Source organism: Rattus norvegicus, chromosome 19, assembly GCF_036323735.1.
Source record: "Rattus norvegicus strain BN/NHsdMcwi chromosome 19, GRCr8, whole genome shotgun sequence".
Taxonomy (NCBI): Eukaryota; Metazoa; Chordata; class Mammalia; order Rodentia; family Muridae; genus Rattus; species Rattus norvegicus.
In genome coordinates, this window is record NC_086037.1 from 46,599,607 (window position 1) to 46,626,052 (window position 26,446).

The window sequence follows — 26,446 nt, forward strand, 5'->3', positions numbered from 1 at the left end:
TGCATGTGTATGTGCATACACATATGTACATCCCCCCAAACATACACAAAAAATAGAGGAGGGGGTAAGGAAATGTGACAGATCTCTCAGTATCAGAATATAAGGATAAGTCAGAATGGAAATCCTACCTCTTCTCCATGAAATAAAAATGGTAAAGAGAAAGTCCCTTAGCGGCATGACCTCCCCTACCACTACTGACAGAACTTCCTTTTGCTCCTGGATGAGACAGGAACAAGCTAGTGGTCATCCTAGTGTGTTTTCTCCTTTTATATTGGATATTTTATGTATTTATATTTCAAATGTTATCCCATGTTCCCTTCCCATTCCCCTCCCCCACACCCACTCCCATCTTAACACACTGGCATTCCCCTACACAGGGAAAGTAATCCTTCACAGGACCAAGGTCTCCTCCGATTGATACCAGACAATGTCATCCTCTGCTACATGTGGGACTGGAGTCATGGGTCCCTCTATGTGTACTCTTTGGTTCATGGTTTAGTTGTTGGGAGCTCTGGGGTGTCTGGTTGGGTGATATTGTTGTACTTCCTATGGGACTGCAAACCCCTTCAGCTCCTTCAGTCCTTTCTCTAATTCCTCCATTGGGGTCCCTGTGCCCAGTCCGATGGTTAGCTGCAAGCATCCTCATCTGTTTCAGTAAGGCTCTAGCAGAGCCTCTCAGGAGACATCTATATCAGGCTCCTGTCAGCAAGCACTTCTTGGCATCAGCAATCGTGACTGGGTTTGATGACTGCACAGGGATGGCTTCCCAGGTGGGGCCTTTCTTTCAGTCCCTGCTCCACTCTTTGTCCCTGTATTTCCTCCTGTGAGTATTTTGTCCTGTCTTCTAAAAAGAACTGAAGGATTCACATTTTGGTCTTCTTTATTCTTGAGTTTCATATATATTCTATGAATTGTTTCTTGGCTATTCTGAGCTTTTGGGCTAATATCCACTATTCAAGGAGTGCATGCCAAGTGTGTTCTTTTGTGACTGGGTTACCTCACTCAGGATGATATGTTCTACTTTCATCCATTTGCCTATGAAATTCATGAAGTCATTGTTTTTGATAGTCGAGTAGTACCCCATTGGGTAAATGTACCACATTTTCTGTATCCATTCCTCTGTTGAAGGACATCTGGGTGGGTTCTTTCCAGTTTCTGGCTATTATAAATAAGGCTGCTATGACCATAGTGGGGCATGTGGCCTTGGTGTATGTTGGAAAATCTTTTGTGTGAATGCCCAGAAGTGGTATGTCTGTGTTATCAGGTAGTAATATGTCCAATTTTCTAAGGAATTACCAGATTAATTTTCAGAGTGGTTGTACTAGCTTGCAATCCCATCAATAATGGAGGAGTGTTCCTCTTTCTCTACAACCTTGCCAGCATCTGTTGTCGCCTGAGTTTTTTATCTTAGTCATTCTGACAGGTGTGAGGTGGAATCTCAGGGTTGTTTTGATTTGCATTTCTCTGATGACTAAGGATGTTGAACATTTCTTTAGGTGCTTCTTGGTCATTCAGTATTCCTCAGTTGAGAACTCTTTGTTTAGCTCTGGACCCCATTTTTTTTCTATTAACTTGAGTATTTCTTATATACATTTCAAGTGTTATTCCCTTTCCCGGTTTCTGGGCAAACATCCCCCTCCCCCCTCCCCTTCCTTATGGGTGTTCCTCTCCCAACCCTCCCCCATTGCCGCCCTCCCCCCAACAGTCTAGTTCACTGGGGGTTCAGTCTTAGCAGGACCCAGGGCTTCCCCTTCCACTGGTGCTCTTACTAGGATATTCATTGCTACCTATGAGTTCAGAGTCCAGGGTCACTCCATGTATAGTCTTTAGGTAGTGGCTTAGTCCCTGGAAGCTCTGGTTGCTTGGCATTGTTGTACATATGGGGTCTCGAGCCCCTTCAAGCTCTTCCAGTTCTTTCTCTGATTCCTTCAACGGGGGTCCTATTCTCAGTTCAGTGGTTTGCTGCTGGCATTCGCCTCTGTATTTGCTGTATTCTGGCTATGTCTCTCAGGAGAGATCTACATCCGGCTCCTGTCGGTCTGCACTTCTTTGCTTCATCCATCTTGTCTAATTGGGTGGCTGTATATGCATGGGCCACATGTGGGGCAGGCTCTGAATGGGTGTTCCTTCAGTCTCTGTTTTAATCTTTGCCTCTCTCTTCCCTGTCAAGGGTATTCTTGTTCCCCTTTTAAAGAAGGAGTGAAGCATTCACATTTTGATCATCCGTCTTGAGTTTCATTTGTTCTAGGCATCTAGGGTAATTCAAGCATTTGGGCTAATAGCCACTTATCAATGAGTGCATACCCTGTATGTCTTTCTGTGATTGGGTTAGCTCACTCAGGATGATATTTTCCAGTTCCAACCATTTGCCTACGAATTTCATAAAGCCGTTGTTTTTGATAGCTGAGTAATATTCCATTGTGTAGATGTACCACATTTTCTGTATCCATTCCTCTGTTGAAGGGCATCTGGGTTCTTTCCAGCTTCTGGCTATTATAAATAAGGCTGCGATGAACATACTGGAGCATGTATCTTTTTTATATGTTGGGGCATCTTTTGGGTATATGCCCAAGAGAGGTATAGCTGGATCCTCGGGCAGTTCAATGTCCAATTTTCTGAGGAACCTCCAGACTGATTTCCAGAATGGTTGTACCAGTTTGCAATCCCACCAACAATGGAGGAGTGTTCCTCTTTCTCCGCATCCTCGCCAGCATCTGCTGTCACCTGAGTTTTTGATCTTAGCCATTCTCACTGGTGTGAGGTGAAATCTCAGGGTTGTTTTGATTTGCATTTCCCTTATGACTAAAGATGTTGAACATTTCTTTAGGTGTTTCTCAGCCATTTGGCATTCCTCAGCTGTGAATTCTTTGTTTAGCTCTGAACCCCATTTTTTAATAGGGTTATTTGTCTCTCTGCGGTCTAACTTCTTGAGTTCTTTGTATATTTTGGATATAAGGCCTCTATCTGTTGTAGGATTGGTAAAGATCTTTTCCCAATCTGTTGGTTGCCATTTTGTCCTAACCACAGTGTCCTTTGCCTTACAGAAGCTTTGCAGTTTTATGAGATCCCATTTGTCGATTCTTGATCTTAGAGCATAAGCCATTGGTGTTTTGTTCAGGAAATTTTTTCCAGTGCCCATGTGTTCCAGATGCTTCCCTAGTTTTTCTTCTATTAGTTTGAGTGTGTCTGGTTTGATGTGGAGGTCCTTGATCCACTTGGACTTAGGCTTTGTACAGAGTGATAAGCATGGATCAATCTGCATTCTTCTACATGTTGACCTCCAGTTGAACCAGCACCATTTGCTGAAAATGCTATCTCTTTTCCATTGGATGGTTTTGGCTCCTTTGTCAAAAATCAAGTGACCATAGGTGTGTGGGTTCATTTCTGGGTCTTCAATTCTATTCCATTGGTCTATCTGTCTGTCTCTGTACCAATACCATGCAGTTTTTATCACTATTGCTCTGTAATACTGCTTGAGTTCACAGATAGTGATTCCCCCTGAAGTCCTTTTATTGTTGAGGATAGTTTTAGCTATCCTGGGTTTTTTGTTATCCCAGATGAATTTGCAAATTGTTCTGTCTAACTCTTTGAAGAATTGGATTGGTATTTTGATGGGGATTGCATTGAATCTGTAGATCGCTTTTGGTAAAATGGCCATTTTTACTATATTAATCCTGCCAATCCATGAGCATGGGAGATCTTTCCATCTTCTGAGGTCTTCTTCAATTTCTTTCTTCAGTGTCTTGAAGTTCTTATTGTACAGATCTTTTACTTGCTTGGTTAAAGTCACACCGAGGTACTTTATATTATTTGGGTCTATTATGAAGGGTGTCGTTTCCCTAATTTCTTTCTCGGCTTGTTTCTCTTTTGTGTAGAGGAAGGCTACTGATTTATTTGAGTTAATTTTATACCCAGCCACTTTGCTGAAGTTGTTTATCAGCTTTAGTAGTTCTCTGGTGGAACTTTGGGATCACTTAAATATACTATCATATCATCTGCAAATAGTGATATTTTGACTTCTTCTTTTCCAATCTGTATCCCCTTGACCTCCTTTTGTTGTCTGATTGCTCTAGCTAGAACTTCAAGAACTATACTGAATAAGTAGGGAGAGAGTGGGCAGCCTTGTCTAGTCCCTGATTTTAGTGGGATTGCTTCAAGTTTCTCTCCATTAGTTTAATGTTAGCAACTGGTTTGCTGTATATGGCTTTTACTATGTTTAGGTATGGGCCTTGAATTCCTATTCTTTCCAGGACTTTTATCATGAAGGGGTGTTGAATTTTATCAAATGCTTTCTCAGCATCTAATGAAATGATCATGTGGTTTTGTTCTTTCAGTTTGTTTATATAATGGATCACGTTGATGGGTTTCCATATATTAAACGATCCCTGCATGCCTGGGATGAAGCCTACTTGATCATGGTGGATGATTGTTTTGATGTGCTCTTGGATTCGGTTTGCCAGAATTTTATTGAGTATTTTTGCGTCGATATTCATAAGGGAAATTGGTCTGAAGTTCTCTTTCTTTGTTGGGTCTTTGTGTGGTTTAGGTATAAGAGTAATTGTGGCTTCATAGAAGGAATTCGGTAGTGATCCATCTGTTTCAATTTTGTGGAATAGTTTGGATAATATTGGTCTGAGGTCTTCTATGAAGGTCTGATAGAATTCTGCACTAAACCCGTCTGGACCTGGGCTCTTTTTGGTTGGGAGAACTTTAATGACTGCTTCTATTTCCTTAGGAGTTATGGGGTTGTTTAACTGGTTTATCTGTTCCTGATTTAACTTCGGTACCTGGTATCTGTCTAGGAAATTGTCCATTTCCTGTAGATTTTCAAGTTTTGTTGAATATAGGCTGTTATAGTAAGATCTGATGATTTTTTGAATTTCCTCTGAATCTGTAGTTATGTCTCCCTTTTCATTTCTGATTTTGTTAATTTGGACACACTCTCTGTGTCCTCTCATTAGTCTGGCTAAGGGTTTATCTATCTTGTTGATTTTCTCAAAGAACCAACTTTTGGTTCTGTTGATTCTTTCTATGGTCCTTTTTGTTTCTACTTGGTTGATTTCAGCTCTGAGTTTGATTATTTCCTGCCTTCTACTCCTCCTGGGTGTATTTGCTTCTTTTTGTTCTAGAGCTTTTAGGTGTGCTGTCAAGCTGCTGACATATGCTCTTTCCTGTTTCTTTCTGCACGCACTCAGCGCTATGAGTTTTCCTCTTAGCACAGCTTTCATTGTGTCCCATAAGTTTGGGTATGTTGTACCTTCATTTTCATTAAATTCTAAAAAGTCTTTAATTTCTTTCTTTATTTCTTCCTTGACCAGGTTATCATTGAGTAGAGCATTGTTCAATTTCCACGTATATGTGGGCATTCTTCCCTTATTGTTATTGAAGACCAGTTTTAGGCCGTGGTGGTCTGATAGCACACATGGGATTATTTCTATCTTTCTGTACCTGTTGAGGCCCGTTTTTTGACCAATTATATGGTCAATTTTGGAGAAAGTACCATGAAGAGCTGAGAAGAAGGTATATCCTTTTGCTTTAGGATAGAATGTTCTATAAATATCTGTTAAGTCCATTTGGCTCATGACTTCTCTTAGTCTGTCTACGTCTCTGTTTAATTTCTGTTTCCATGATCTGTCCATTGATGAGAGTGGGGTGTTGAAATCTCCTACTATTATTGTGTGAGGTGCAATGTGTGTTTTGAGCTTTGGTAAGGTTTCTTTTACATATGTAGGTGCCCTTGTATTTGGGGCATAGATATTTAGGATTGAGAGTTCATCTTGGTGGATTTTTCCTTTGATGAATATGAAGTGTCCTTCCTTATCTTTTTTGATGACTTTTAGTTGAAAATTGATTTTATTTGATATTAGAATGGCTACTCCAGCTTGCTTCTACCGACCATTTGCTTGGAAAGTTGTTTTCCAGCCTTTCACTCTGAGGTAGTGTCTGTCTTTGTCCCTGAGGTGTGTTTCCTTTAGGCAGCAGAATGCAGGGTCCTCGTTGCGTATCCAGTTTGTTAATCTATGTCTTTTTATTGGGGAGTTGAGGCCATTGATGTTGAGAGATATTAAGGAATAGTGATTATTGCTTCCTGTTATATTCATATTTGGATGTGAGGTTATGTTTGTGTGCTTTTCTTCTCTTTGTTTTGTTTTGTTGCAAGACGATTAGTTTCTTGCTTCTTCTAGGGTATAGCTTGCCTCCTTATGTTGGGCTTTACCATTTATTATCCTTTGTAGTGCTGGATTTGTAGAAAGATATTGTGTAAATTTGGTTTTGTCATGGAATATCTTGGTTTCTCCATCAATGTTAATTGAGAGTTTTGCAGGATACAATAACCTGGGCTGGCATTTGTGTTCTCTTAGGGTCTGTATGACATCAGTCCAGGATCTTCTGGCCTTCACAGTTTCTGGCGAAAAGTCTGGTGTGATTCTGATAGGTCTGCCTTTATATGTTACTTGACCTTTTTCCCTTACTGCTTTTAATATTCTTTCTTTACTTTGTGCAATTGGTGTTTTGACTATTATGTGACGGGAGGTGTTTCTTTTCTGGTCCAATCTATTTGGAGTTCTGTAGGCTTCTTGTATGCCTATGGGTATCTCTTTTTTTAGGTTAGGGAAGTTTTCTTCTATGATTTTGTTGAAGATATTTACTGGTCCTTTGAGCTGGGAGTCTTCACTCTCTTCTATACCTATTATCCTTAGGTTTGATCTTCTCATTGAGTCCTGGATTTCCTGTATGTTTTGGACCAGTAGCTTTTTCCGCTTTACATTATCTTTGACAGTTGAGTCAATGATTTCTATGGAATCTTCTGCTCCTGAGATTCTCTCTTCCATCTCTTGTATTCTGTTGGTGAAGCTTGTATCTACAGCTCCTTGTCTCTTCTTTTGGTTTTCTATATCCAGGGTTGTTTCCATGTGTTCTTTCTTGATTGCTTCTATTTCCATTTTTAATTCCTTCAACTGTTTGATTGTGTTTTCCTGGAATTCGTTCAGGGATTTTTGTGACTCCTCTCTATGGGCATCTACTTGTTTATTTATGATTTCCTGGAATTCTTTCAGGGATTTTTGTGACTCCTCTCTATGGGCTTCTACTTGTTTATTTATGATTTCCTGGAATTCTTTCAGGGATTTTTGCGATTCTTCTCTGTAGGCTTCTACTTGTTCTCTAAGGGAGTTCTTCACGTCTTTCTTGAAGTCCTCCAGCATCATGATCAAATATGATTTTGAAACTAGATCTTGCTTTTCTGGTGTGTTTGGATATTCCATGTTTGTTTTGATGGGAGAATTGGGCTCCGATGGTGCCATATAGTCTTGGTTTCTGTTGCTTGGGTTCCTGCGCTTGCCTCTCGCCGTCAGATTATCTCTAGTGTTACTTTGTTCTGCTATTTCTGACAGTGGCTAGACTGTCCTATAAGCCTGTGTGTTAGGAGTGCTGTAGACCTGTTTTCCTGTTTTCTATCAGCCAGTTATGGGGACAGAGTGTTCTGCTTTCGGGCGTGTAGTTTTTCCTCTCTACAGGTCTTCAGCTGTTCCTGTGGGCCTGTGTCTTGAGTTCACCAGGCAGGTCACTTGCAGCAGAAAAGTTGGTCTTACCTGTGGTCCCGAGGCTCAAGTTCGCTCGAGGGGTGCTGCCCTCGAGCTCTCCACGGCGGCAGCAACCAGGAAGATCTGCGCCGCCGTTTCCCGGAGCTTCAGTGCACCAGGGTTCAGATGGCGTTTGGTGTTTTCCTCTGGTGTCTGGATGTGTGCAGAGTGCAGTCTCTTCTGGTTTCCCAGGCGTGTCTGCCTCTCTGTAGGTTTAGCTCTCCCTCCCACAGGATTTGGGTGCAGAGAACTGTTTATCCGGTCTGTTTCCTTCAGGTTCCGGCGGTGTCTCAGGTGCAGGGGTCCTGCCGCTCCTGGGCCCTCCCCTACGGGAACCCAGAGGCCTTATACAGTTTCCTCTTGGGCCAGGGATGTGGGCAGGGGTGGGCAGTGTTAGTGGTCTCTTCCGCTCTGCAGCCTCAGGAGTGCCCACCTGACCAGGCGGTGAGGTCTCTCTCCCATGGGGTCTGGGAGTAGAGAGCTGCTGCAGGCCGGGATCCGCGGGTGTGGGACTCCAGGTAAACACGTCTGGACCCCATTTTTAAATAGGATTATTTGGTTCTCTGGAATCTAGCTTCTTGAGTTCTTTGTATATATTAGATATTAGCCCTTTATCAAATGTAGATATTAGTCAAGATCTTTTCCCAATCTGTTTTGTCCTAATGACTATGTCCTTTGACTTACAGAAGTATTGCAAGTGTATGAGGTCTCATTTGTCGATTCTTGATCTTAGCACATAAGCCATTGGTGTTCTCTTCAGGAAATTGCCTATGTGTTTGAGGCTCTTACCAAGTTTCTCCTCTATTAGTTTCAGTGTATCTGGGTTTATGTGGAGGTCTTTGATCCACCAGACTTGAGCTTTGTACAAGGAGATAAGAATAGGACAATTTGCATTCCTTTACATGCCTGACCTTCAGCACCATGTGTTGAAAATATTGTCTTTTTTCCACTGGATGGTTTTAGCTCCTATGTCAAAGATCAAGTGACCATAGGTGTGTGGGCTCATTTCTGGGTCTTCAATTCTATTCTATTGATCTGCCTGCCTGTCTCTGTACCAATACTATTCAGTTTTTATCACAATTGCTCTGTAATACAGCTTGAGGTCATGATGGTGATTCCCCCAGAAGTTTTTTAATTGTTGAGAATAGTTTTCACTATCCTGGAGTTTTTGCTTTTCCAAACGAATTTGCACATTGCTCTTTCTAACTCTATGAAGAATTGAGTTAGAATTGTGATGGGGATTGCATTGAATCTATAGATTGCTTTTGGCAAGATGGCCATTTTTACTATATTAATCCTGCCAATCGCCAATCAAATAGCATGGGAGATTTTTCAATTGTCTGAGATCTTCTTCAATTTCTTCCTTCAGAGACTTGAAGTTCTTGTCATACAGATTTTTCACTTGCTTGGTTAGAGTCACGCCAAGGTATTTTACATTATTCATGATTATTGTGAAGGGTGTCATTGCTCTAATTTGTTTTCAGTCTGTTTATCCTTTGAGTAGAGGAAGGCTATTGATTTGCTTGAGTTAATTTATATCCAGTCACTTTGCTGAAGTTGTTTATCAGGTTTAGGAGTTCTATGGTGGAATTTTTGGGGTCACTTAAGTACACTATCATATCATCTGCAAATAGTGATATTTTGACTTCTTCCTTTCCAATTTGTATCCCTTTCATGTCTTTTTGTCGTCTTATTGCTCTAGCTAGGACTTCAAGTACTATAATGAATAGGTAGGGGGAGAGTGAGCAGTCTTGTCTAGTCCCTGATTTTAGTGGGATTGCTTCAAGTTTCTCTCCATTTAGTTTGATGTTGGCTACTGGCTTGCTGTATATTGCTTTTACTGTTTAGGTATGGGCCTTGAATTCCTGATCTTTCCAAGATTTTTAACATGAAGGGGTGTTGAATTTTGTCAAATGTTTTTTCAGCATCTAATGATATGATCACATGGTTTTTTCTTTGAGTTTGTTCATATAGTGGATTATGCCAATAGATTTCTGTATATTGAACCATCTCTGCATCCCTGGGATGAAGCCTACTTGCTCATGGTGAATGATCATTTTGATCTCTCCTTGGATTCAGTTTGTGAGAATCTTATTCAGTATTTTTGCATCAATATTCATGAGGGAAAATGGTCTAAAGTTCTCTTTGTTGGGTCTTTGTGTGGTTTAGGTATAAGCATAGTTGGAATTAGGTAGTATTCCTTCTGTTTCTATTTTTGTGGAATAGTTTAAAGAGCATTGGTATTAGGTCTTCTTTGAAGGTCTGATAGAATTGTGCACTAAATCCATCTGCTCCTGGGCTTTTGTTGGTTTGAGACTTAAAATGACTGCTTCTATTTCTTTAGGGGTTATAGAGTTGTTTAGATGGTTTATCTTATCCTGATTTAACTTTCATACCGTCTATCTGTCTAGAAAATTGTCCATTTCCTCCAGGTTTTCCAGTTTTGTCGAATATAGGCTTCTATAATAGTATCTGATTTTTTTAAAAAAATATTTTCTCAGTATCTGCTGTTATGTCTCCCTTTTCATTTCTTATTTTGTTAATTTGGATACTGTCTATGTGCCCTTTTGTTGGTCTGGCTAAGGGTTTATCTATCTTGTTGATCTTCTCAAAAGAACCAGCTCCTGGTTCTGTTGATTCTTTGTATAGTCCTTTTTGTTTCTACTTGGTTGATTTCAGCCCTGAGTTTGATTATTTCCTGCTGTATACTTCTCTTGGACGAATTTGCTTCTTTTTGTTCTAGAGCTTTCAGGTGTGCTATCAAGCTGCTAATGTATGCTCTCTCCAGTTTCTTTTTGGAGGCATTCAGAGCTATGAGTTTTCCTCTTAGTACTGCATTCATCGTGTCCCATAAGTTTAGGTATGTTGTGCCTTCATTTTCATTAAATTCTAAAAAGTCTTTAATTTCATTATTTCTTCCTTGGCCAAGTTATCATTGAGTAGAGCATTGTTCAGCTTCCATGTTTATGTTGGCTTTCTGTCATTTTTGTTGTTATTGAAGATCAGCCTTAGTCTGTGGTGTTTTGCTAGGATGTAAAGGATTATTTCAATCTTCTTTTATCTATTGAGGCCTGTTTTGTGACCTATTATATGTCAATTTTAGAGAAGGTACCATGAGGTGTTGAGAAGAAGGTATACTGTTTTGTTTTAGGATGAAATGTTCTATAGATATCTGTTAAGTCATTTAGATTCTGTTAAAATAACTTCTGTTACTTTCACTGTGTCTCTGTTTAGTTTCTGTTTCCATGATCTGTCCATTGATGAGAGTGGGGTGTTGAAGTCTCCCACTGTTATTGTGTGTGGTGCAATATGTGCTTTCAGTAAAGTTTCTTTTATGAATGTGGGTGCCCTTTCATTTGGAACATAGATGTTCAGAATTGAGGGTTTATCTTGGTAGATTTTTCCTTTGATGAGTGTAAAGTGTCCTTCCTTGTCTTTTTTTTTGATAATTTTTGGTTGAAAGTCAATTTTATTCTATATTAGAATGGCTACGCCAGCTCGTTTCCTGGGATCATTTGCTTGGAATTTTTTTCCAGCCTTTCATTCTGAAGTAGTGTCTGTCTTTGTCACTGAAGTATGTTTCCTGTATGCTGGGTCCTGATTATGTATCCAGTCTCTTAGTCTATGTCTTTTTATTGGGGAATTGCGTCCATTGATATTGAGAGATATTAGGGACCAATGATTATTTTTTCCAGTTATTTTTATTGTTAGAGGTAGAATTATATTTGTGTGGCTATCTTCTTTTGGGTTTGTTGAAAGGAGATTATTTTCTTGCTTTTTCTAGGGTGTAGTTTCCCTCCTTGTGTTGGATTTTTCCATCTATTATCTTTTGTAGGACTGGATTTGTGGAAAGATAGTGTAAATTTGGTTTTGTCATAGAATATCTTCGTTTCTCCATCTATGGTAATTGAAAATTTTGCTTGGGCTGGCATTTGTGTTCTCTTAGGGTCTATATGACATCTGCCCAGAAACTTCTAGCTTTCATAGTCTCTGTTGAGAAATCTGGCGTAATTCTGATAGGTCTGTTTTTGTTACTTTACCCTTTTCCTTTACTACTTTTAATATTCTTTCTGTTTTGTGCATTTTGGTGTTTTGACTGTTATGTGATAGGAGGAATTTCTTTTCTGGTCCAATCTATTTGGAGTTCTGTAAGTTTCTTATATGTTCATGCACATCTCTTTCTTTAGATTAGGGAAGTTTTCTTTTATAATTTTGTTGAAGATATTTACTTGCCCTTTAAGTTGGGAATCTTCACTCTCTTCTATACCTATTATCCTTAGGTTTGGTCTTCTCATTGTGTCCCAGATTCCCTGGATGCTTTGGGTTAGGAGCTTTTTGCACTTTGCATTTTCATTGACTGTTGTGCTGTTTTCTATGGTATCTTCTGCCCCTGAGTTTCTTTCTTCAATCTCTTGTATTCTGTTGGTGATGCTTGCATCTATGTTCCTGATCTCTTTCCTACGTTTTCTATCTCCAGGGTTGTCTCCCTTTGTGATTTCTTTATTGTTTCTATTTCCATTTTTAGGTTTTGTTCAATTTTTTCACCTGTTTGGTTGTGTTTTCCTGTAACTCTTTAAGGGATTTTTGTGTTTCCTCTTTAAGGATTTCTTGTTTGTTTACCTGTGTTCTCCCTGTGTTTATCTTTAAGATAAATATTTATGTCCTTCTTAAAATCCTCAATCATCATCCTAAGATGTGATTTTAAATTCAAATCTTACTTTTCCGGTGTATTGGGGAATCCAGGACTTGCTGTGGTGGGAGAACTGGGTTCTGATGTTGCCAAGGAGTCTTGGTTTCTGGTGCTTATGTTCTTGCTCTTGCCTCTCACCATCTTGTTATCTCTGATGTTAGTTGGTCTTGTTGTCTCTGGCTGAAGCTTGTCTCTCCTGTGGGCCTTATGATCTTAGGAGTGAGAGCACTCTTGGGAGACCAGGTCTTTCGTGGATCCAGAGGGCTGCGGGACAGCCATTGCTCTGGGTGCAGGTCCCTAGTGTGTTTTCATCATGGTCCTATAGATGTCTGGTCTCCAGGCAATCTGAGACACTATCTATCCATCAGAATGACAGTTAGCAATCAATTCCAGGACTTGAACTGAAGTGATTATTGCATGGCGACTCTCTCTTTCTTCCAAAGTTTCCCAGTCACTGGAAGAATTTAAGGTTAATGTTGTAAAGTCCAATTATTCTTAACTCAGTGTCTTTGCTGCCATCATGGCTTGTGAGATTTCTGGACTGGAAAACACATCCTTCCTAAGTATTAACTCAGAAATATCAGAGGGGAGTTTGTTAATCATGTGTAGGTTTGGAAGTGACCCAGCCACTGAGCTGTTCAAGGCATATTAAAATATAGGAGTGCATGTGTATCTTTCATTCGAGGACTCAGAACTTTGGGGTGGGTAACAAGGAGCTCTCCTGCCTCCACCACTGAGGTTAATTAGAGTAGCATTAATTGGGATCAGTAACATTACTTCTAGTTTCCCTGGCTTGTCTATGTGAACATTCTCAGTAATGAATACTCGCCACTCAGGAGAACCTTGTATTGCCCTTCCCATCTCCTATGGCGGTCAGTAGCTAGATTGAGAGTCTTGAGTGAAGTGGAATGAATTCCTGAATGTTGGCAAATGGTCCTTGGTAAAACATCTATGAGACCTGGGAGAAGAGGCAGGGCATGGAAAGTAAGATGGCTGAAGTGGAGGGTTAACCTGCTCAAAGCTCACGTTCTTAATTTAGTCCACCAAAAAAGAAACGAGTGTCCACAGGAGTCCATGGAGACAAGCTAGTCTTCTTGCTCATGTCTAGTGGGCAAAACACAAGACTGGGATCAGTTACTAAGTCACTGGGGGACAGTGGAAAGGGCTGCTGTTTCCTCCACCAAAGCTATTGGTTTGCATCGCCCCCAACCCCTCTCCCTACCAACAACACTGCTACAACTGCAAGCTGGGCCAGTCATGATGACAGAGAAAAGGCCAGTGTCACCACATTGGGGATGGAAGTTAAAGATCGCTGTGTCTTGGCTTTAGGTCATCTGTCACTTTCCGCTGGTCATGTTCTCCCAGGTCTGACTCATGGTTTGTCTAGCCCTCCAAGAACTACTCCAGAATCAATGAGCACGTCTCCTGTTGCTCCAGTGCCTGGGTGCTTTCTGCAATGCCCACCAAATGCAGTGTGGACACTCCTTGCTTCTGCATCCTGGCTACATGAAAAGATTCTTATAAATAAGTTCATGCTTCTAAAAGAAGATGTGGCTGGCGACTTGCTATAAGAATTAGTCAGTACCTGATTCCTCCATGTTGACCAGTAATGCCATACCTCTGCAAATACTTGCACTGAACAATGAGCTTGCCTGCCCTTGAGCCAATGGGAGTCAGGGCACACTTCAGCCATCCTCAGCAGAGTGGAGACTTGAGGCTCTTTGCTTGACTTGGCCAAGAGGCTCTAGGTAAGAACTGGTCCCATTTGTGCCTTTGGGCTACATATTACTCCTCACTGCAACCGTGTTCCCAGTCTCTAACAATGGCATCTGCTTTTGTTCCTCATTTGCTCTATGGTTCCCCGAGGGAGCTGGAGCCCTGCCCTGAACCATAGCCTGCTTGGTTGGGCCCTAACAACCCTCCCATTGCCATCTGCCGGCTAGCTTCCTCTTTAAACCTGAATGGGGGCACCCATGGAATCAGGAGGCTACCACCTGCCCCGGAGCCCAGCTGCTGCCTAGATGTTGCTGTGGGGCCTCCATTTGCCTGTCGGGACCAATCAGATCAGATGAGTGGAAGGAATCCTACACGGGTGAGCCCCTCCATTCTAGCTGTGTGTATCGACACTATGTGAGTTTGCTTTTCTCGTGAAAATTCTACCCCAGGCTGCAGGAGCTGCAGATAGTTCTCTCTGTCAATAAGCACGCAGTCTCTAGAATTAGCACCAAGGCTGGCTTACTGGTCTTGCTACAAATAAAATGGTTCTGGTGCTCAGGCAGTGTTCGAGGGCACAGATCCCGTAATTTTAGTTCTGAGAAAAGGCAGTTCTGAAACAAACCAACAGACTCCAACTTGAGCATGGCTTCAAAGGCAAAGACCTTAAAATATTTCAAAGACAAACATTAACTTTTCTATAGAACTGGTATGTTTTACGGTGACATAGGTTGGCATTTCTGTGTGTGAGCAATCCAGAGAGCTGAAAACGTTACCTTGCAGCAGCTCCACTGGGGTCACATGCCCTGCGCCCATCTTGGCACAGCCTCAACGTCTGTCACCAATGAGTGACCAAGCGCAGTGCTGTGGCTGCTTCATATAGGGCTGCGGACACTCCCGAGAGTTGTGATATGAGTGAATGAATAAACAAATAAAACAGTAATGTTCGTGATGCATACACCTGGTGAACAAAACTCACTCAGAGATTGTGAAATCCGGGAGGAGGGAGTATGGGCACAGAGCTATTCAGCAAGACAACAGGCTGGAGGTTGGTCAGTCAATGGTTGGATTTACTCTATACAGTGGGCTGTAGACGTAGAAACATTTGGGCTTCAAGATTACCTGGACTTGGTCTCTTCCCTGTCCTGCCCTGGGCACAAGACTCTAGACCAGTATTTGATAAATGTGCTGATACTTTGATTACTGAATGGATTTTGCTCAGTTGCAAGTTCATGACCCCATTGTAGTCTGTGGCAGAGAGTTGCTTATTTAACTAACCCTCTAGTTTTGAGATATTATGAACTGTAATGGTAATGGAATAGAGCAATTCATTCCCTTTAATACCGCTGTCTCCTCCTGAGCTACATCATCATGGTGGCAGCTTCTTAGCCACACCCCTTCTTCCCACAGTTGGCATCTCAGGAGGACTTGAAAGGCATAACTTTCCTTGTCCGACTGTACAGAGGCTAACACTTCTGCCTCTCCTCTTAGCTGAGATTCCCACTCAGAGCAGTTGTCCCTCCTGCTCCTCCGGCAGCCATGGCTCCTCTCTCAGAGCATGGGACTCTCATTCATACATGTCTAAATGCTAGCGATATCCAAGTCCTGTCAATACTTCTCCACTTCATCATGCGTCCCTTAAATACAGTCTGCAGGATCTCTTACCACAAGCTGACATTGTCCAGATTTGCTGGGCTGTTTGCACTACATGACCCTAATCACACTGTAGTGTCTGTCATGCCTTAGGATACATCCAACTTAGCTTTCCAGATCACAGAAACTAATATTTATTTACATTTGGAATGCTATCCCCCTTCTCAGTTAAATCGCCTATCGCCTCCCCCATCCTTCCTGCTTCTATGAGGGTGCTCTCCCACCCATCCACCCACTCCCACCTCAGTGCCCTAGCATTCCCTGAGAGGCTGTGCCAGAGCCTGACCAATACTGATGTGGATGCAACGCAGTTTATATGTATCAAATATATAATATATGTAATATATATAAATATACATGTATGTATCAACAATCAACATTCACAATCACACACTAATTATCACAATGTTCATTACACAATGACCATCACACAGTGGTCATCAGACAGTGGCCATTAGACAGTGGGTATATATATATATATATATATGGATATAGATATAGATATAGATATAGATATAGATATAGATATAGATATAGATATAGATATAGATATAGATATAGATATAGATATAGATATAGATCAATTTGACCACTGTCCCAAAGAACCAGAGTGTTGAAATAGCAGGTTCATAAATTATTTTCATCTTCCCTTACATACCTTTTGCATTTTCTCTGCACACACCCTTTCATAAATTCCCTCACTTGCCCTGTGAAACCTTAATCAGTCATCATAATAAATGTTCTTGACCATTCTGCTGTTTGTGTTTGATTTGGGGTTATCTTATTATAACATTAAATACAAAGTTTTGTTTAAAGAAGCATTTGCTTCAGCAATTATTGTAAAACCACAGCAGGGCGGAGTCTGATATGTGCTGTTTTTAATCTTCTCGCCTGAGGAGGAGGAGGAGGACTAGGAAACTCACAAAGGGAGCTTTTTTTCCAAACAGTTCTGTAAGTGAAAATTCTATCACAAAATAGATAAAGGGCTGGTATGAAAACATCAACATCAACAGCAGCAGCAGCAGCAGCAACAACAACAACGCACCACAAATAGAAACAGGATGTAGCGCGTGACCTGAGAAAGGCGGCAGAGGATGTGTGGGCATGATTAAGGAAGCTAGCTGGCTGTTCCGGACGCTACTCCTGCCGGGCCAGCAAAGACTTGTGTGGAGAGGATTCATCACTGAACACTGAAACGGACTCTGGCCACTCACTTTTGCTTTTTGACTGCAGTAATACCTCCTTATATTCAGGTCCTTTTCTTAACTTTCATCTTGGTTTGGCCTTGGGAGCCCCCAAAACATCCCCAGAGAAGGCCGACTCACCCTCTTCCTCGTAAAGAAGACCCATGTGGGCCTCTGCCTCCGCTTCTTTCTTCCCACCGTCAACTTTGATCAGCTGAGCAATTTTGAAACACCGTTCGTAGAAGTGATTCCTCACCCACTTGTCCTCAGAGTTATCGAAATAACAGGCCAGCGCATACAGGTTGTTATACACCTCTTCATAGTACCCTTTACAAAGAAGAGAAAACAGTGCATCAGAGACTCGGCTTAGGACACATGAACAGGATACTGTAGATTGCTTCTATATTTTTCTTAAATACACGGCCAACTGTCTTGAAAATGAAACCTAATGCAAAACGTCATTTATTTTAACTATTAAAATAATTAATCAAAGAATATGGGCATAAGACAGGCAACAAACATCTTTCCAAAAACTGCAGATGCACTAGAAACTGAGGCATAGTTGGTTGAAATATGACTTCTTTATACAACGGAGAGTATCTGTTAGCAAGGTTCCCTTTCTCCTGGAAGGGGAGGATAGTGGTGTCACTGAGAGAGGGGAGGGAGGGGAGAGGAGGGAAGGGAAGGAGAGGGAGGGGAGGGAAGAGGAGGGGAGGGGAGGAGGGGAGAAAGAGGAGAAGGGAAGAAAGTGGAGGGAGAGGAGGGAAGGAGGGGAGGGAGGGGTGGGAGGGGAGGGAAGAATGGGGGGGGGAGTTGGGGAAAGCGGGAAGGGGAGGAGAGGGAGTAGGAAGGAAGGGGAGGGAACAGGGAGAGGAGAGGAGGGAGGAGAGGGACTATTCCACATCCCAGAGATGGGTTTAAAAAAACCTGGTGAGATCAATGTTTCTAAACCATGACAAAAACTAAAGCAAATGAAAGAGAAAACAGGAGATGGAAGCCCTAAGATATCTTTACCCCAAAAGGATATAATATGGCTGACATGTACAGGAGACCTAGGTCAGGATGACAGCATGCTTCATCCATTTCCTACCAATGTTTCTAGAAATAGAAGTGTGAAGTGATGCTAAAATGGGAGTCTGCAATGCTTCTGTTTGGGGATTTTTTTAAAGTTGAGAATGTGTACAAACTAGCCACTCTTTTCACCCAAACTTCTGGTAATTTGTTATGAGCATCTCTGGGCTTTGTGCATAGATATGTCACCCCAAGAGTGTGCTACTAAACTGTGATGCTCTTTTGTGAATGATGCTGCCATAGTGAACTTGAGCAAAGATGTCTTTGTGGTAACAAACTGCGCCGTGATCCTGTAAATCAAATGTCCTCACGAGCCTCAAACGTGGTCTTCTTCCTCCTCTGCCCACCACGACCTGACATCACAGGAATAAGTTACTGCATTTGGGACTAAATTTCACTTAAACAAATCGTTATGAACAGAGGTCACTGATACCAACTTCTCACTATCACTAGTGGGGTCAGCTCCTAAAATGAGCATGATTGTGGGTAATATTGTCTGTTAGTATGCTGTATGAAGTTAAATAAGAAATCCCAGAAGAACTATCCTGAACATACAAAAGGTTGCAGCCAAAAACTGTAGATAAGTCACTTCATTCTTTCAGAACCATTTCTTTGTGTGTACATGTGTGAGTAGAGTGGGGTGTGTGTGTGTGTGTGCATTCATGTGCATGTTTGCAGAGGCCAGAAGAGGCGTCTTCCTCAGTTGCTTGCTGCCTTATTTCCTTGAAGTTGGGTCTCTCTCTGAAGCTGGAGCAGGCTTGCCTGCTTTGCTATGCCTAGGATGGCTGGCCATTCACCGTGATCCTCTCATCTCTGCCCCTACCTAGCACTGGTGTTATAGCGACGTTCAGCCATACTCGGTATCTTAGTCAGGGTTTCTATTGCCGAAACAAAACATAATGACCAAAACTTAGCTGGCGAGGAAAGGATTATTTGGCTCACACTTCCACCTCATAGTTCATCACTGAAGGAAGTCAAGACAGGAAATCAAACAGGGCAGGAGGCTGGAGGCAGGAGCTGATGCACAAGTCATGGAGGAGTGCTGCTTACTGGTTTGCTCATCAAGGCTTGCTGAGCCTGCTTTCTTATAGAATCCAGGACCAGCAGCCTAGGGATGGAACCACCCACAATAGACTGAGCCCTCCCTCCCCCATCAATAATTAATTATGAAAATGCTTTATAGCTAGATCTTATGAAGGTATTTTCTCAATTAAGATTCCCTCTTTTCAGATAACTCTAGCTTCTGTCAAGTTGACATAAAACTAGCCAGTAAACTTTGGCTACCGTTCTCTATTAAGAAACAGAAATTTGAAGAGTTCAAATATACTGGTGATGCTGGGAATCTTAACCTAGACCTTTATTCTTGCTTTAGGCAAGAACTCTCCACAGAGCCATTTTCTCAGCTCTTCAATCAAGACGCTTCTAAAAACCACACCTTTCTTCTTAACAGAAACTTCCTACAGAAACTTCTCACCTCATGTGCATAGACTAGTAAAGTATAGTTTATCAAATGTTTCATTTTTACTGATTAGAGTTTCTATTTACAGACTCCAGTGGGTAAGATATGTCAACTTTCTATTTTTGCCAATGTGTGTGTAAATACTTTTGTTTTTTAGTAAATTGAACTGTAATTTAATATATTGTCATCATTATATATACAGAGTATTTTTTAACGGAATGAGTTGCAATTATGTAAGTTCCCAGTATTAATGTATTTAAAGAATGCCTATAAGCTGAGCTATTTTTCTTTAACCACATTAGTATCCTTCACAGTCTAAGTAGCCTGTTCTCCTCGAGTGAGTCACCAGGAGGCATCATGGGAAGATGAAAGATCACTGTGGGTTTGTTATTCAGACACTATGACTTCTAGCCTAAAGAGGGGATTCTCTGCTAAAGTAAGTTTGAGAAATACTCTTGCTAATTTTCTCCACTTAGTGAAGCAGCACGATAACAAAGGTGTATAAAATGCTCGGCTAAGTGCTGCGGAATCAGGATGCGTAAGCCCAGAGCCATCAACCGGAGTCCTCCAAACTTACTTTACTGGATGATGTCTCCCATTTTTCTACTTTGCATAAAACTTACATTGTGTGAGTGTCCACTTGGGTCCCACAGATTTTGTGTGTATAAATGACGGTTGCCAGAAGGCAGCATAGCTACGCAGTGCTCAACCACAATTTACCAGTCAAGTGTAAGGGGTGTAGAGACTTTAGAATTAGCTTGACTTTCAGCTTGTTGTCACCAGTAGTGCTAGTTTTCCCTCAAGACGCTAAGAATAACATTCCAAGTGGCAAGGAAAGGACTCACAGTGGGGACTGTGAGATATGTCTGAGACAGTTAACCTAGGGAAGATGACCCCGAAAGGAAGAACTCGGCTGCTTTAAAACAAGTTTGGTATAAAGCAGTGAGTGGTGTTGGTGATTTAAATAACGCTAATGTTACTGCTGTGCACATCTGCTGAGGCTCAAGTAGTTCAGACAACTACTGCTCATACCACAGATGAGGCAGCACTGATGTGGATGACTGCTGATACTGCCACAGCTTGGATGAAATGAGCTTCACCATGATGGATGGATGGATGGATGGATGGATGGATGGATGGATGGATGGATGGATGGGTGGATGGATGGATAGGTGGATGGATGGGTGGATGGATGGATGGATGGATGATGGATAAGTGGGTGGGTGGGTGGGTGAATGGGTAGATGATGAATAGATGGATGGATTGGTGGATGGATGGGTGGGTAGATGAATAAATGGAAAGATGGATGGATGGATGTGTGGATGGATAGATGGATGGATGGATGGATGGATGGATGGATGGATGGTTGGGTAGGTGGATGGGTGGGTGGATGGGTGAATGAAGAAGTAGTGAGGACTCTTAGAGACATATTATTTCAGCATCACCTTTTCACATCCTGAGACCACACACTGTGGACCTTGAAACACTCCTAACAGAACTTTGCATTCTAGATGCACAGATACATTCCTTAAAACATACACAGGTGTTTTCAGAGTTAGGATTCATTCTAGCCATTTTCTGGAGTAATTTTTATTCAGATCTCAGTTTTCCTCTGATAAATTTCAGGTGTGAAGGGAGAAAAATAATGTACAATGTTCTAAAAACTGATTATACTTTGGGCAATAATTCTAATTTTCTATATTTCTTTAAGGCAAAAGCCATGGCACCTCATAGGAGATAACCCTCTGGGTGAGCTATTTTGAGCAAAGGTAATTTTGCCTATTTAATAAGTATGACTTTATTTCTCAGACATGCACAATAAAGCATACAATGCCACTTGAACAGGAACTCACTGGGACCTGGTCTTCTGTGTGTTCATTTCCTTTAACTTGAGCATCTGTGACTCATCATCCCACAGGTGCTTTATGACAGACCGAAGCAGCACTGACACATCACAGCACGTCAGGCACTTGGCTCGCATTTATGCTGCTCAAATGAATGCCCCCAATTTAAACTGATAATGAAATTGAACCTTATAAAATAAATAGGGGCAAAGCTTATCTTGGCTAATTCTATTCCCAGTGTAAGTATCAATTCAGGAGTTTGCTCTGGCAGTAGAGTTTGGAACTTGGCTTTTGTTTGTTTTGTAATAACATGGCATATTTTTTTTATAATAGTCAATTTCTCATGTTTAAATTGTATTTTGAAAATTCATCCAAAGACTGCATTTTATGTGAATTCTGCAGTTAGAATGCTTCCCATGCTCTAGAAGACCCTCTCGTACCTTGGGTTTTGTGTTCACATTATGCCCTTATCTTACAGTCTTATGGCACTGAGCTCGCTATGAGGGCCAGGACTTTGGCTGGCCCCTCTGCCTGTGTACCTGTCTTCACAACCACAGAAGCAAGCACGGACAGGAAGCGTCGTCTACTGACCATGGAAAGGCGCCGAGTGAAAGATCATGCTGCCACATAGAGAACTGGCCTTTCTTGTCTTTCTTTATCTATCTTCTTGTGTGTTCAATCAGAAGGATGCAGGAAAATTTGGAATACCAAATTTTAGAATTGTTTTTCTCTTTTCTAATGAAAACAACAAATGCCTAATACAGACCTAAAAATGTTAAATGGCTAAGTCCATGCAATTTTATCTGAGATTTTCTTAATACTTGATTTTTTTAATACTTTAAAGTATTAAGTACATAATACTTTAAACAAAAAAATACCAACTTTATTTTAAAAAGTGTTAAAATATGGCAAAAGAATGCCTTAAATTATTTTGTGAAATATAGGAAATTAACTTTTGAAACCACAGTTGTGGATTGTATATTATTTTACCCTTTCTTGTAAAATAGTATCTCACAATGTAGTTGAGGCTAGCCCCAAACTCACAGTAAGCTGTCTCTATGTCCCAAGTGCTGGGATTATGGCTTTAATAACAACCTAGAAATTACAAGCTTTTCATATCTTAAATACTATCATTTCCTGATCCAAGTCAACAGGATCTCATGACAAAACTTTCAAAGTTCATTACATACATGCTAAACCAAACTGAATCTGTGTGGTTCTCACATAACAGTGCTTTGAGAACACGCCAATATTCATACAACGCAGAGACATATCAGGATGTGTTCTTGATGATAGGAAAGGCTTATACCTGTTGGAAACTTCTGGAGATGTTTGGTAGAACACTCTGTCTTCCCAGGCTTGCAATGACATCTGCAGAATGTCTTTGGAGCTGGTCCTTTAGTCTTTAAAGCTACTCAGTGGACCAGGTTGAATCGTGCAATTTGTCTTAATGTATCAAATTCATAGGGCAACATTTTAGAATCTTCCCTGGGGTGCCTCCCCGCATCCCAGCGCCTACCTTTCCTTTCCGCAGCCTCGGCCTTGGTCAGGTAGTGGTAGAAATTGTCCAACTTGTCTGGCTGGTCCTCCAGAGGCCTCTGCAGCCAGAAGAGGGACCGCGCCTGCGCAGCTTCCCGAAGCTTGTCCCACTGTTCCATCAGACTGAAGAGCTCGGTGAAGGACTTGTGGAAGCCATCTCGCAGCATGTCCACGCAGATGCTCTTCTTGTATGAGTTCCTGTGGCTGGGAACACAAGCAAAACACCAGCCATTTTAGACCAGAGAGAGGTTCCCATTCTCTAAAATCCTGAAGTCTAAGCAGGCTTTCTTACTCATCTTCCTCAGCGAGAGCATGAAAACTATCAAGAGATCTTTGCAGCAAACCAAGCAACTTCCGTTTAAGAAGGATGCTGGGAGTTTACCTAACATTGTTATGTTAATGTAACCACACCTCTGGAAAGGACAAATATGTTACTTAACTATTCAAAGGTTTTTCATACTCACATACATATGCACACACTTCCTCCCTTCTTCCCCCACCTACACCTACTTACACCCACCGTTGCTCAAACCAACCACCCAAACTATCAGCAGACCAAACACACCTGCCAGCCCAGACAGAAGACCAAGAGGAAAAAAAAAAAAGACTTGTTACTAAATATTTAAAAACCTTTAATTTCTCTGTTACATAGTTTTACAATTTATTATTAGAATTTGACCGTCTTCAGACAATCGTGTTTCTGCATTTAACGTTTTAAACAATTCCTGAAATACCATAGCAGATATATACATAACTATTTACAGGTAAGATCAAGTGAATGGTTTGATAATTCAATTATCAAGTAAGTAGATAAGCAGATAGAAATTCACTTCCTAGTGAATTTGGAAACTTGGAAAGCTGAGACAGGAGGATTGTTCATTTGAGTTCAGCCTGGGCTACATAGTCTGAGCCTGCCTCAAAAGACAAAATCAAATAAAAACCTCCTAAGTCATACTTTATGGCAGGGATAAAGCAACAGATGACTTTCTGGTTTATTCCACAAATCCATCCTGGCTTTCTCATGATGAAATATCTACTTTTCCCATTCTCTTCTGTGTGTTGTGTGCATATCATATGTGTCTGGTGCGTATGTGTGCAGGTACAAATGCATGTGTGTACCTGCAGATGGAGGCCTCTGGGTGATGCGAGTCCATTATGATCACCTTTGAGCCTGGTTCTTGGGGGAAGGGTCTCTAAGTCTGACCCAGGTCTTATAGATACAGACAGTTTTACTAGCCAGTTTTCTCTGGAGACTCTGAGTTAAAGGCAGTTAAGGGCCGGTGGGTATACTCCTTGGCTTATAACCTCTGAGCCATCTCCTTAGCCCCTCCTGTCCCCGGGGATGTATTGTTCTAGGCCAAATAGATTCAGTGCCCTCATGAAATCTGCATGCCTGCCTAAGGAGACGACACCTATGCAGACACATAACAAACAATGATTGACAGTCTTCACTTAAGAATTAATGTGCTGGCAGGCGTGGTGGCACCCGTCTTTAATCCCAGCGCTCAGGAGGCAGAGGCAAGCAGACCTCTGTGAGTTTGAGGCCAGCCTGGTCTACAATGCTGCGTTCCAGGCCAGCCAGAGTTTTGTAGAAAGATCCTGTGCGAAAACAAACAAACAAACAATAAACAACAAACACACATACACACACAAATGGAAAGAAAGAAATCTACATGCTTGTGGAGAACAACTATGGGGTAGTCACTGTTTTACCAAAAGAACAATTTAGGTGCTGAAAGATATAGTTTCATGTTAATTACATATGTTCTTTCCTTAAAAGGAGACAGTTCAGTGTTTAGGACAATTGACCTGATGGGGCAATATAGACTTGAGGGTCAGTGGAATCTGTCTGATCACTCAGAATCAGGAGTCCTGAGGTGGAGTAGGACATACTCCAATATCCTTCCCCTGACATCCCTGAGTCCCACTCCTTTCCCTGGGTAAAAGCCTGTATTAGCACCAGTCCTAAGCACATTACAGGACTTCTCTAGGAACACATGAGATGAAGTGTGTGCAAACTCTGGGAAATACCAGCCCTGTGGTAGTTGATTTTCACCATCTAGCTATGCATCGGGATTTACTGGTGGAGGTTTGATTTTGTCTGTTTTTTTTCCCACCTCTAGAGCTGGGGACCTAACCAAGGGCCTTGCGCTTGCTAGGCAAGCGCTCTACCACTGAGCTAAATCAAATCCCAACACAATAGTGCAGGCCCCACCTACCAAGAACGTCTCCTGCTTAGGTAAGAGGGAAACATGGCGGCGTGATGAGACTGAGAGATTGCTAAGGCCAACAGCAACAGAGCTAGCTGCTGAGGAGGCGGATGCGGCTATGTTAACCGGACGCACTGTGGATAATTATTATTGTGATGTTGGGGGTGGAACTCGGGGTCTTTGAGCCTGCTAGGCACACATTCCATCCCCAGGTCCCCCTGCCTCCCATTCACATGACTGTACTTGAGAAGTGTCTGGAAGGATCATCCTACATGAACTTGAATTTCAGCCCTCTCCCACCTGACAACCAGATCGTTACAGAGATCGCTGATAGGGAGTAAAGAAACCATCTTCTTACACCAAAACAAAACAAAACAAAACAAAACAAACAAACAAACAAAACAAGGCAAGAGCCATTATGTGATTCTAGGAGCTTGAAAGAGAAGACTAATGCATGATTTCTGCTTCTTGCCGCGTCCTCTGATCCCGTGAGAAGGGCACAGAATGGAAGGGTCAGGAGCGAGACTGTGAATGAGCCACACCCCCCCCACCCCCACCGCCAAATACTAGGCAAGCTGGAAATGGAGCCTGACTTCCTATAACGTCCAGAAGAATCAGGGGTTGGGGGGGACTGTAGCCTTCTCTTGTGGGATTCGTGAAGGTAGGAGGCTGACAACCTCCTTGCCCACCTCTCTGAGCAGAGGGCATGAGGAAACAGCCAACTGTCAGGAGGTTCTAAGCAGAAGATGGCTGGCCCTTTAATTTCTCAAGGACCTAGGACAGTATGAGGAGCACGGTAACATCCCCGCTCTCTGTGTGCCACACTGAAGGTTTTGGACAAAGAGGGCCACAATTCCTGCCATCATAATTTCAAGCAGCAGCAAGGTTTGTATGCAGAAAGGCTGCTCATGAGGACAGACAGGAGACACAGCTGCACTGGCGAGCTCAGGCTAGCTCAGGCCAGCTCATCTGCAGAGCTGATGGTGAAGCTCGGCCAAGTGCATTAAAATGACCACCTCTGCAGGACCATGTAGCTCAGGTGTTCATTCAGTAAGAGGGTTTCCCTTCCAGTAACAGAGAATCAAAGCTTCTAGATTTTTGTTAATGGCGGAGAGCAGGTCTGGTTGGGTGTACGGTGGAGTCAAGGCTAATATCTCTGGGGTTGTCTGGTACTGTGTGCCCTGCTGTTGTCTATCAATCAGGCTGCCACAAACCACTCTTAAGACGAGAAGAAAGGAGACTGTCTGCGGCATGGCGGCCTTTCCTTTTCTGTGGGGACACAAAACCATTCCTATAAATAGCAGCTCCTCCCGCCCCCATTTATGCCTCACTGGTCAGAACTGTGTCAAAAGCTACCCTGCTATGCTGCAAGGAGGATGCAAGCCAAGGCTGCCTTTGGTTGTCATCTTGCTACATCAGATATACGACATCGAAAGACAAGCTTCCGACATTCTGGAACTAAAACTGAATTTCCATTCAAGGGATCCAGTAATTCCACTT

At 42.0% G+C, this 26,446-nt stretch overlaps 1 protein-coding gene across 3 annotated transcripts in view; it reads right to left on the reverse strand.

Annotated features, from left to right (window-relative positions):
* Ttc29 (tetratricopeptide repeat domain 29) overlaps positions 1-26,446 on the reverse strand; it is a 218,366-nt gene that overhangs the window by 163,081 nt on the left and 28,839 nt on the right. For all 3 annotated transcript variants that reach the window (XM_017601216.3, NM_001013890.1, XM_063277892.1), the window contains exons 5-6: positions 22,717-22,940; positions 16,965-17,150 (exon numbers count right to left, since the gene is read on the reverse strand). In XM_017601216.3, the coding sequence (XP_017456705.1) occupies positions 16,965-17,150; positions 22,717-22,940 (410 nt within the window). The remainder of the gene's footprint in view (positions 1-16,964; positions 17,151-22,716; positions 22,941-26,446) is intronic.